This window comes from Giraffa tippelskirchi, chromosome 5, assembly GCF_054371585.1.
Source record: "Giraffa tippelskirchi isolate mGirTip1 chromosome 5, T2T-mGirTip1v1.2.pri, whole genome shotgun sequence".
In the NCBI taxonomy this organism is placed as follows: domain Eukaryota; kingdom Metazoa; phylum Chordata; class Mammalia; order Artiodactyla; family Giraffidae; genus Giraffa; species Giraffa tippelskirchi.
In genome coordinates this window covers 164,500,909-164,513,447 of record NC_137279.1, presented here as the reverse complement: position 1 = coordinate 164,513,447, position 12,539 = coordinate 164,500,909, and the positions used below count along the sequence as shown (strand labels likewise).

Genomic DNA, 12,539 nt, shown 5'->3' with positions numbered 1-12,539 from the left:
GATGAGGAAACTCTACGGAGATTTAACCCACGTGTTCTGCCCAGCAGAACCTACCAAGAACTGCCCTAGAGATCAACCCCAAGACAATAGTGCTTTACACAGCTTAGCAAGAGCAGCTCCCCCAGAGACCCTGCCCCCATCAACTCCGTTATCTGGAAGGGCTGCCTCTGGGATGTGAGACCGCCTGCTACTCTGGCTCATTCAGACTTTGAGTAGCCAAAGGGTTGCTTCATTTTTCATTCTGCCCCCTTCACTCCTCCATCTCTTGCATGGAAGGCTGCTTTCCATCAGCTGATGGCAGACCACATCTGTGCTCGTCTCCGGGCCCTCAGAGGCAATCCCGGTGGGCACCCAGCAAGGGTTTCCAGGGAGAAAGCAGTAGCCGAAGCTAATCATCACTACTTGAATGTGCCAGTGCCCGGGTGATTGCTGTACACAACATCAGCATCCTGTAAGCGACATTTCAGCATCACAGGATGGTGCGTCAAGAGAAGACACAGGAGGGCCTGAACCCTCCAGCTCTTCCAAAATTGTGCTATTTGTGAAATTCACTCATCCACAAAGAGTCACCTAAGCACTATAAGTGAGGGACTGTGGTTGCTGGCTTATGGGCTGAGGAAGTGAGTGATGAGGCCTCATGACTGGGAATCTGGATTCAGGATTTGAGGCTGGACTGAGCAAACCTGCTTTTTTCTGATATTTAAAAGCAAAAATAAACAAACAAACAAGGTTCCTGAACCAAAGTCACAGTAGAGAATCGAGTGGTGTGGACAGAGACACAAGAGGGGAGCCCCCAATGGCTAGTCTGTGATTCAGTGCTATTTCTGGCATCATGTGCTACAGGGTGAATGTGAGCTTTCCCAACAGGCCTGGGATTCCTCAGGTCACAAAGGTGACCAGCAGACTCTACTCAAATCGTCTTAGTGTTTGTTCCAGAACAAGCCTGTGTTCACTAGAACATGAACACTTAAACCAACTGCATATCCAGGATTCCCGCACTTGCTGTTAGTTTGCTGTTGTTTCCATATAGGTGAGCGCTACCTATTTTGGAAGGCCATAAGGTAAGACTTTTTTTTTTTTTCCTTTTTAAAAATCAGTTGGGCAAAAAGTTTTTCCCTACATTCTACTGTCTGATGAGATTGGAGAGCAGCAAAAACTTGCTGTCAGCAGTCATTTTCCAAAAACAGCTCAGGAGGTGGGTGGCCCCTACACCATATTGTGGTGATTGCTCCTGTCCATAATGTCCACAGGTGAAAGGATGTCCTTCCTGATGGCAGAAGGAGGCAGGGAGAGGGCTGTCTTGGTCTTGAAGAGGTCAGACACGAAGAAAACCTAGAAGCATAAAATCAGAGATCCCAATCAGTCATTAACATTTGGGCCTTGGGGACAGGCAAAGGGAAGATCCTAGGAGTGTGGACTTTAGGAAAAGGGGTCCCCAAACTTTGAATAGGGAAGGACCACGAAGACTATGGGCTTCCCCGAAGGCTCAGCAGGTAAAGAATCTGCCTGCAATGCAGGAGACACAGGGAGACATGGGTTGGATCCCTGAGTCAGGACGATTCCCTGGAGGAGGAAATGGCAACTCATTCTAGTATTCTTGCCTGAGAAATCCCAGGGACAGAGGAGTCTAGGGGGCTACGGTCCAAAGGGTTGCGAAGAGTCGGACATGACTGAGCGACTAAACACACAACAACATGGAGACCGCAGAGTCCAATTCTTATTGTGCAGAGAGGGAAACCGAGGCCCAGAGAAGGGTAGTGACAGGCCCACAGGTGCACAGCCAGGGTAGGAGCAGACCTCATATCCATGGGCTCTCAGTCCAGGGCTCCCTATCTACATGCCCCACTTCCTTATTTCTCAAGGTAAATGAATAGCAGTGAAAGATAAGTTCTCAAACAAAGGAAGCATTAGTCACCGTCATTAGTCCTCAATACTTTCCCTTTCCTCACAAAGGAATCTAGGGTGTAACCAAAAGAGATCAGCCAATATGAATTCCTATCAGCAGGCCCTGGAGCAAGGAAGCAGTCATGATCACTTTTTCCTGAAAGCCCAGTGATGTCAACAAGCTGATGGAGGTCAAGAAGCCAGGGTCTCTTGGCTGAAGGAGTCAGCAACTAACCCGGAGGAAAGGTCAATGAAAACTCTCCTATCACTCATTCCCAACCTCCTTCCTCCTTCTGAGCATATGACCTCACTGAATCGTCTTAGAACCATCGAGAAACATTTACTGAGTACTGAGTGCTTACTCACAAGTGCATAAGGATGGCTCAGGCAAGAGTTTCTGCCTCAATTAGCTTATGATGAAAGATTCAAGAACTTGCTCCGTTACCCAAGTAAGAGAAATTTATGCTTTGTATTAGGTGGGAAAATAAATACACAGATCCCCATTTGAGCAAGTTAGCAACAGGAGTTTGTACTAAGTAACTGTAAGAGGCAGCTGTCAGTCATGTAATTTAATAGGAAACATATGGCTGGGTTTTGAAATGGGGACTAAAACACTTCAAAGTTCCTATGTCTAACAGCTTTCTGGATGGAAGAGTCTTTGTCCTGCAGATGGTAATGCACTCTCTAATAAGGACAGCCCTGTGACTTCATTCTGGACACATTACAGGCAAAAAAAAAATGAAGTTCTTATTAAGACTGCACCAACACCAAGGCTCTAACAGCCAGAGCCTGGCCACAGAAGGGACTATACTGTATCCTTTGTTGAACCAATTTCCACAGTGTTCTCTCTAGTGATACAGTCATCAGCAAAATGCAACCAAAATCACTGGGGATGCTGGTTATCACTGGACACTGGTTACCCTGGGAGAACTTGGTGACTAGAAGGCCAAAGGAAACAATGGCTTACTAGCCACCACAAAATCCTTTGTACCTTTTGAGTTTTTGTACCCATTTCATAGATGACCTACTCAAACATTATTATTCCTTTGTTGAAAAAAAATAAGAAGGGCCAGGCAATTTCTAAGTTATAAGAAAGTGAAAAAAAAATAAAAAAGAAAGTGAAATATTAGTCAAGAAATGGAACATTTGAAAACATTTACAGTCTGAGTGCAATTGAATGGACCCTTTGCAAAGGAAAAAATTAAACCTTTTGTCTCATTTTCTAAGGAGGTGTGAATAGTGAGAACTGTGGCACAGGAAGGTTTGTCTCGTAGCCAGGCACAAGTTGAGACTCAGGAGAGAAAAGGTCTGTTCAGTCCTGCCAGGAGGCCCGAGGCTGCCCTGCCTGGGAACTCTTTACCAACAAGTGGGTAAGGGGGTTTTCAGATGCCTCAGTATAAGGAAATCTGAACAAACACAGTTAAATGTAGAGATCAACAAAACTTTTCAACTCTTCTCTGACAGGTGCAGAACCTATGTCCTCATTGCTACCTGGAAATTACCTTCTCTTCCTCCTTCGCTCTGTCTCCGAGGAAGAGGTTTCAGTCAGTCCCTCCATTGCTGGCTCTCAACTCTACTTCCTACAGCCCAGCAGCGAGCCCCACCAAATAAGGGCTCCTACTGATCTCATTTCTTAGAGATCTTTCTCCCAGCCTGCATGCCATCTACTGAGGGCAAAGAGAGCAGAGGACACCCTCAAGCAAACATCCCTCCCTTCAAGGTCCTGACACCACCTCTATCTACTGGCTGATTTCCCAATTTAATTTCCTGAGCTCACACCCAATACATATTAAGAGTTTCCGTTTCCTAACTACAAGATAAGAATGAAATGAAGGTTAAAGGAAAGAATGTATTTGATAAGAATTGTAAACCTGTGTCTGGCACATAGTTCAATAAAAGGCGTACCTTGTCTGGGAACCAAAGTCATGTCTGGGCCTAGAGTAAGCCATGTGCTCTTGTGTCTGCAAAACTTTGCTCATCAGCCTTTCTTCTGATGGGATGGAGTCCCATCCTTCTTAAGGATGGAGTCCAATTCTGATCATTCTACATCACCTACACACTTTGCATTGAACCTTGCATATACTAGGAGCTTATAAAATGTTTGGTGTTGAAATTCTACACTTCTCTCTACTGGAAGCAGGCACTCTGGCCTTGGATCTTATCACCATGTAGAACTTTCACAGACCTCAGGGGGATCGAATCGTCCCACACCAACTGCACACAGCCCCACAGCAAGATGAAAAGTAGACTCTGGTCCAACAGGATCCCCTCGTAAGCTATATTTCACCTTCCGCGTGGCTTGAAGTTTCACAAACACTTTTTGGGGATCATGAAACATGATCCTGTTGAGATTCAAACAGGGCTCTGGCTTCTTCATGCTTGAACAGCAGAACACAAAAAGGACTAAAAAAACCTGAAAACTTTTTGTCCTGGAGCAGTTCTATTTTCCACAGAAGATAATTTCCACCCAGAAAGAAAACCCAGAAGCCCAGGCTATGAAGGGTCTGTACAAATTAGGTGACTACCTCAGGTATGTGGGACAAACACCCTCCCAGCCCATAGCCCATTGCACAGAACTTCTCTGCCATGGGAAAGAACCAGCAGACAACAGTCTCAGCAAACACAAAATCGATGTGCAAAGCACCACTAAGAGTTCTAGTATCTCTCGCCCTGAGCATATGCTTCCAATTCTTATTCTCCTCTTCTCTGAATTTCATAAATTGCCTTTTTGAAAAGCACAATCAGTAAACACTTATTGAACATCTGCTCTGTTCCAAGCCCTGAGATGATAAAGATAATTATACAGAAGACAGAATTCTTTGCCCTCTAAGCGCTCACAGCTCAATGAGGGAGAGATCCAGGTAAATAGAGCAATGCAATAGCGTGGTTTAGGATTATGATAGAGGGAAGCCAGGGTGTTAAAGCAGTACAGAGAACATGGCATCTAACCCAGGATGAAGGGGAGGGAAGAGGGCCTGAGAAAGCTTCCCCCAAAGGAGGTCTATTTGAGCTTAGCTTTGAAGGATAAGTAGGAGGGAGCCAGGTGGTGAATGCTAGGAATGTTGTTCTAGGCAAAGGGAGTAGCACATGCAAAGGGAGTGAGGGAGCCCAGCAAGTCCAGGAGCTGCGGGAAGCTCAGTGTGGGGAGGGCTGAGTGGTGAGGGTGGCTGGAGGGAGAGCCAGATCTTGAGCAGGAGTATGACACAGCCTGAGGAGCCACGGTCAAGGCTGAAGCTGGAAAGCAGCATGGTGGGGAGACCTGCATTAAGATCATGATTATCTAAGAAGAAGGCATCAGAAAGGGAGCTGGGTGCCTGAAGGCAGGGGTACCGGTCAGGACACTGTTGCAGAAGAAGAGACGATGAATCCTGTGCAACCATCACGCAAGTAAAGACAAAGAAGACAAGATGGGTTTTTGAAAGGTTGAGGCCAGAACTGCGGTTGAGAGAGGTGTGCATATGTATGTGGGTGGATGTGTGTGCAGGGGGACCTATGTTTCTCTTTCTAGTCTTGTTTTCAACTCTAGAAATCTTGCACTCGTTCCCATCAAAACTCTGGGTAACTATCCCAGGAGGGAAAAAAAATTATAGTTCTGCTTTCCTCTGCCTTCTAATATTCTGGCTCCCTCTGACATTGGCTTAGAGATATGGTTCTGACCTCCTGAGTCAGAGAGGATCTGTAATCTGAGGGTACAGTGATCTGATTCAGGCAAGCACTCCGGAGAATGTAGTCCTTCCATCCAGAGCAAGGCTACACACAAACATGACAGCTCCAGGCTGGAGGAATCCCACTGGAGGTGATGAGATGAGAAATGTACAGGAGTCTCCTTATATAAATGGTGACTCTTATTACTGTGCCAGTGGGTCATCATCTCCCACGCCCCATCCTACACATGCAGCACCGGTGACAGGCTTTGCTCTTGGGAGTAGGGCAGACTTGTCTTCAAATCCAAGTTCTGCCACTTTCACAAAAATACCTAAATGAGGGATACAATCTCTCAGGCTTACTTAAGGAATACGTGGTGTCACAAAAGGCACAAGTAGGGCTTGAGAGCAAACAGCCATGATCACCAGCTTGTGTGTTCAGTGCCTGCCCACATCCAGTCACCTCTCTTCCCCAGCCTCTTGGGTAGAAAGAAAAGAAACAAGAGAAGGAAGTAGAAACAAGAAAAATTAGAGGGAAATAGAAATGATCGAGAATATGAATGAATACGTGAAAGCCTGTATTGATTCAAGTGAGACATGAAGACCACGTGAAATGGGAGTTTTCCATAGGACACATAGGATCTGCTCTCTAAGTCCAATAATTTCTGGGGCTTTTGGGGGGAATGAGTCAGCCAATCAAAAAGAAAGATGCTTCCAGTGTCGTGTTGCTGGCATTCACCAGCTCCGATATGACACTCCTCAGAGCACACAGCCCAGCCCAGCTGAGGGGCTGCCTGCCTAGAGCTCACCAAGCTCCAGATGATCAGATGGGCTGCTAGACCTGCCAATCAATGGCTTGTGTGTCTTAGACATCTTGTAATCTCTTTGAGAGCAAGTCCCCTATCTGTACACTGGGGCTCCATGAGCCCCTCCTTGAGCTGCTCTTATCTGCTCTCTTCAGTACCCATACTGAACTTTTAATGACCTTCCATCTTAGTATGAGGCCTAGACTTTAGTGCAGATGCAGTGCTTTAAACGTGATGTCATGATTTCCCTTTAGACAACGAGCTACTCAAGGGAATGAACTGTGCTCAGAGCCCAGCATGCATAACCCTCTGTAAATCTAGTCCACTCACTCCCCTTGTGAGGCTAGAAACCATGGGCTGTCCCTGTTGCATACTCCCCATGCCTTGGTCTTGGGATATCCTTCGGGCATCCTGCTCTACCATAATAAACAATCTCACTGGTTACAGAATAATTTTCCTTCCCCTGGGTCTTGGCTCACCCTCACACCTTAAGTCCGCCTGCCAATTCAAGACAGGAGAGTTTGATCCCTGGGTCCAGAAGTTCCCCTGGAGGAGGAAATGGCAACCCATTCCAGTATTCTTGTTTGGAAAATCCCATGAACAGAGGAGTCTCACGGGCTCACAAAAGAGTCTGACACGACTGAGTGACTGAGCACACGTGCAAAGAAAAGTCCTCCTTGGCAGCCCTGTCTTTTGACTAAATAGGAGTTACTTTATTACAATAATTATTTTCTGACCTTAATAAGGCCAGTGTCAGTGACTTTTTGGCCCTGGAAACTTACCAGTGTCCATATTGAGTAATTTCCTTGTGTATCTGAGAGGGAACTTGATGAGGTAGAAAGAATGTCACACAAGAAGTCAGGCTACAGGATTTAGTCCCCAAATTGCTACTGCTGTGTGACCCAGGCCAATGCACACTCTTGTCTAGGCTTGCACTTGTGCAAGACGAAGAGGTTTGTGATTTCAGATGATGGGTCTGTCCTTCATTTGTGTGCTATGGCTATTTAAAAATCTACCTTCTTACAGTTTCTTAAGGCTTAAATGGAAGGATTCATGTACAAACGCTTCATACCTATGAAAGGCTCTTCAAATCCTCAGTCATCGTCCTTCATGACCATCATCAATACTGAGGGTCATGAAGGAAGTTAGTCCCATGAAAAGAAGGAGGGTTTGGAGCAGCAGAGGAAAGTCATGGGCAATTGTGAAGGAGAACAGGCATCTGAACCCTGTAAAGAGCCTCACAGGAGGGCACTTCTCAGTTAATATGGAGGAGGGTAGCTGGAAAGGAGGACCCAGAGAGCTGACACTCAGTGACTAGGATGCTAGATCCAGCATCAGCCAGAGTTCAGGAACATGGTACCCAAGAATTATCGAGACGGGAGGAAGCAGGAGACCACTTCCAGAAATCCCACCTTTTGAAGTTGAAAGGGTAAAGGAGGCTGCTATAACCGACTGCCCCCAAGCATCCCACATTTTCCATCATTCTTAAATGTTTAGGGCCACAAGTTATGCCATATACACATCCATCTCCATGTCTTTGTATTCCTCCTACATGAAATGCCCTTCCTTATCTTTTGTATCTCAGAGAAAATACCCATACGTTGTTCAATATTCTCCTACTCTAGGAATTCTTTCCAGCCTTCCATCATTTTCAAGAAAAAGGAGCGCTCCCCTTCTCGTGGCCCCACTGTCCCCAGGACAGGAGCCCATCCTAATGGCTGTGCCCGTCTACTGCACTTGTGTGTTTCATGTCCTTCCCACTAGAGCAGCATTTTTCAAGCTACACAGTACAAGTCATTAATAAATTATGGTATCAATTTATTAGGTGGTCACTACCAGCATTTTCAAGGTTAAATTTAAAACGTTACACTGTATCACCTACAGTAAGTCTAAGTCTTATTTTGTGAAATAGTTTAGTTGTGTGGGTGCCTCTATTAGGCTTCCCAGGTGGCTCAGTGGTAAAGACTCTGTCTGTCAATGCAGGAGATGAGACGTGGGTTCAATCCCTGGGTCAGGAAGATACCCTGAAGGAGGGAATGGCTACCCACTCCAGTATTCTTGTCTGAAAAATTCCATGGGCAGAGGAGCCTGGTGGGCTACAGTCCATGGGGTCACAAACAGTCGGACACACAACTGAGCACGCATGCGCAGTTGCCTCTAATGGGTTATGATGCATGGTGCATTTCTCATTATGGACTGTGAAATACTATGGACTGGGAAACCACTGAACCATAAGCTCTTCAAGGACCAACTCTTTTCAGCTTGTGAATATTTAAAATCAAGCATCATACTTAACATGGAATACACATTCAATCAATGTGCTGCATGTGCCAAGCATGACATATCTTTAATTCATTGACTCCTCAATCCAAAGATGAAGCTGTGTGTTAAGACGTATCATCCCCACCTGGTGGGATGGGAAGAGGCAGCTGAGAGGAAGTAACTTGGCCAGTGTATCTAACTGAGTGGTGGGAATACAACTCCCCCCTTCTGAGTCGGCCTCCATCCCATTCATCTCAGCAGAGAAATAAGAAAGGAGATTTTATCTTACCAAAAAACCTGAATGAATATGTTAGCCAACCCAACAGAATGACTCTGAAAATTGTCATTATCTACTGAGGGGCAGAGTTTACCTCTACCTCTGCTTTCTTCTCTCTCTCACACCCACGTTCCTGTCACCCCTGCCCATCTGAGAATGGGGGCCCAGAGTGGTGAGGTCATCCCAGAGCTTCTGGACAGACAGCAAGGCTTTTGCAGGGCCAGAGAGATTCAGGAGGTTATTTCACCCATTCCCTCTGCCTGGGCAGCAGTGGAACAAATCCAGTGGGAACAGTGGGAATCTTCTGGTACAGAAGGAGATCATCCCACAAATTCATGGCATAGATTGCACAGGGTTGGGGTTGCCTAGTTTAATCTTTTAAGATAAGATCAGGCGAGCCGGGATCTGGTTCCTACTCTGCCACCATGTGTCCTTAGGTGTGTATCACTCTCTCTCTTTGCACCCCAGTTTCCTCTTGGGGGGCCATCATCGCTGAACTCTTCTTCCATTCACATCCTCCTTTGTCTCCTCCCTCAAGGTCACCTCTCTGGGGCAGAGACAAAGAACACCCTCGCCCTTCCCTACATCCTGGAGGAAGACAGCAGCACACAAAAGAGCGACGGCTGGCTGAGCCACACCCCCCACGAGAGGAAAACCAGGAAAGACTCTGCCGCGTGTTTATGAAATTCACGAGCAGCTGCTTCCTCTGCTGCGCCACAGCAATGGCGGCCTGGCCCTGCCCTGACCCCTCCCAGGGCCCCGTAATTTGCCATCTGTTGGAGGGTCAGGGAGGAGGTGGCCAGATAGGTAAGTTGTCACCAGACAGGAAATGAACCCACTGTCTGTCGCTTCATCCGGGTCCCTGGGTTACTCCAAGGGTGGGAATGCTGAGCCCAGCTGTAGAGTTCAAATCTTGGGAGGGGTGACTGTGTGTGTGTCTGTGTGTGTGTGAGAGAGAGAGAGAGGGGACGGTGAGCATGTGCCTGTGTTTGCCTTGGCCTGTCTGTGTATCCATGGTTCTGAAAGCTGGTGACAGAAAGAGGATGGATGACTGTCTGTGTACAACTGGGTCTGACCATGTGCCTCTGTGCCATGCACATGTGTGAAGGTGTACATCAGTGTGCCTGCCCTTCGGACCCCATGTGACTGTGTCTCCGTGTTGAGTCCCCGATGCCGTGTAGGTTTTTTGTCTGTGTTGGGCACCATTGCCTCCCTCCTCTGGAAAGAGTTCAACTACCAAGCAGTGGGGGAGGGAACCGAACCCTCTCCTGTTTGGCATGTGATTTTTGTCTAGACACGTCTTTTTGCTGTGACAGGACTTACTCTCAAGACCCAGGTCAAAGTGCTTGGTTGTCATGGCCTATTGCCCAAGGCTCTGCAGTAGCTGAGCCAACATTCTGGAGTGATGTGTTGTAACCCTTGGGGACTTAAAGATATGCCGTGGTCCCCAATAGAGGCCACCTACGTGGACATTGCAGAGAGATGGTTCTGTCTGAGAAGGCAGGTCTCTCTCTGCACGTGTGCTCAGTCGTGTCCAACTCGGCAACCCCATGGACTGCAGCCCCTCAGGCTCCTTTGTCCATGAAATTTTCTAGGCACGAATACTGGAGTGGGTTGCCATGGCCATTTTCCAGGGGATCTTCCTGACCCAGGGATAGAACTCACATCTCCTGTGTCTCCTGCATTGGCAGGTGGATTCTTTACCACTGAGCCACCTGGGAAGCCCTGAGAAGGCAAATCGAGCTCAGTTACTACAAAGCCCAAAGTTGGCTGAGCCTTGGAATCTCTGTGGGAGAAGGTCATGGAGCTAAAGGGCTTCCAAGATCAATTCACAGATGAGGAAGCTAGGCTCAGGGAGGAAGTATCTTGCCGAAAGTCACAAGCTAACATCACTCATTCTTTAACCAATGCTTATCAAGCAGCTATTGAGTGTCAGCCACAGCACTAGGCACTGAGAATGAACAACCAAGGGTAAAGCCATGGATTCTGCCATCAAGGTACACATAAGGCTACTTGGGGAGACAGACATTTGAACAATTATGACAGAACCAGGCCGAATGTCATAGTGGAAAACATTCAAGGGGCCATGGCACCATTAGAAGAAAGTTAAGCAATTGTTTTCAGAAAAGGCAGAAGAAAAGATGTGGCAAACTAAACAATGCCACCCTCAATGATGCCCAGGTTCCTAATCCCCAGGACCTGTGAATACGTTACCTTACATGGCAAAATGGACTTTGCAGATGTGACTAAGTTAAGGATATCAAGATGGGAAGATGATCCTATATTATCCAGGTGGGCCCAATGTAATCACAGAGGCCCTCAAAAGAGGAAGGCAGGAGAGTCAGAAACACAGAAGGTGTGCTGATGGAATCAGAGGCCAGAGAGTCTGAAAGAGAGATGAAGATGTTACGCTACTGGTTATGAAGATGGAGGAAGTGACCACAAGCCAAAGAATGCAGGCAGCCTCTGGAAGCTGGAAATGTCAAGCAATCATTGATATTTGAGACTCTCCCCAGATCTTCCAGAAGGAATGCAGCTCTGCAACATGTCGATTTTAGCCCAGTGAGATGCATTCTGGAATTCAGAACTCAAGAACTCTAAGAAAATTAATCTGTGTTGTTCTAAGCTACTAAGTTTGTGACAATTTGTTAGAGCAGCGACATGGGAAACTAACACAGGGTTCATCTGCGATGGAGTGAAACTGAAACTGTGCTCCATCAAAAGGGGACAGCTGTCTAAGATAGGAGCTCAGGGTGCCGAAAAATCTGTTTCATGTGCTGTCCTGGAGGTGAGGGGGTGTGAGAGGAATGGAAGATGAGGCCTTACAAGAGGATGGGGTCTTCAGAGCTGGCCCTGCTGAACTGCCTGGAGTCGACCCTCTATCTTCTATCCTCTCTCTGTGTTACTTCATCCTTCCTAGTCCGTTTCCTCATTTCTTTAGTGAGGACAGTGAAGGGTGTAGGGTTTTCCAGGCATTGGAGATGATCAGTGTAAAGTGCTTAACGTAGTAGCTGCACATGAGCTTTCCATGCATGTTAGCAAATATGATGCCCTTGTTGCTGGGGGTGCATAGAAGCTTGGCTCAGGAGATTATTGGTAAGGGTGGGAAATGGCTTATACATTCCTTGCCCCCCTGTGAAGTGGCCTTGTACCTTATTGGGCTGCCTCTTCTTGATCCTCCTAACCAATCTCAGATGATGCCCCTGTCTTAAGATCCATTCAAATCAGCCACATTCACGGGTGAGAAGAGAATGTGGCTTTGCCTAGGATGTGCCTAGGCAGACTTGTTTCTTGGCACCAAGTTCTGTTATGAGACACAGTAAGGCAGAGCCTACAGGCTCCTGCCTTGGCTGCAGGCTACCTGGTACAACTCCAAGAAAGCACCTGATAAGAGTGGCAAAACCCGTCAGGCAGACACCTTCCATCCACCTCCCTGTCCCCTCTTCTTTGTTCCCCAGACCCATCTCCAGCTCATCCTGTGGTCCTGAGCTTTGTTTCTGTCTTCCTCATACTTCTTATGATGGAAAATCACACACTGCCTTCTTTTCCCCCAGCTGAGCATTCTCAAGCTCTTAGGCTGACCCCGCTGTCTTGCTCTGGCCTCTTTGAGTAGCTTACATGAAATGGCTCACTCGGTGCTGGAATGCTGAGCCAGTCAGGACCACA

The 12,539-nt window shown here is 47.1% G+C and overlaps 1 protein-coding gene across 1 annotated transcript in view; it reads right to left on the bottom strand.

Annotated features, from left to right (window-relative positions):
* Window positions 1–907: 907 nt before the first annotated feature.
* The window catches only part of PLPP3 (phospholipid phosphatase 3), a 90,425-nt gene continuing 78,793 nt past the window's right edge, over window positions 908–12,539 (bottom strand). The window contains exon 6 of the mRNA XM_081486770.1: window positions 908–1,332. Coding sequence (XP_081342896.1) covers window positions 1,207–1,332 — 126 coding nt within the window. The 3' untranslated portion in view covers window positions 908–1,206. The remainder of the gene's footprint in view (window positions 1,333–12,539) is intronic.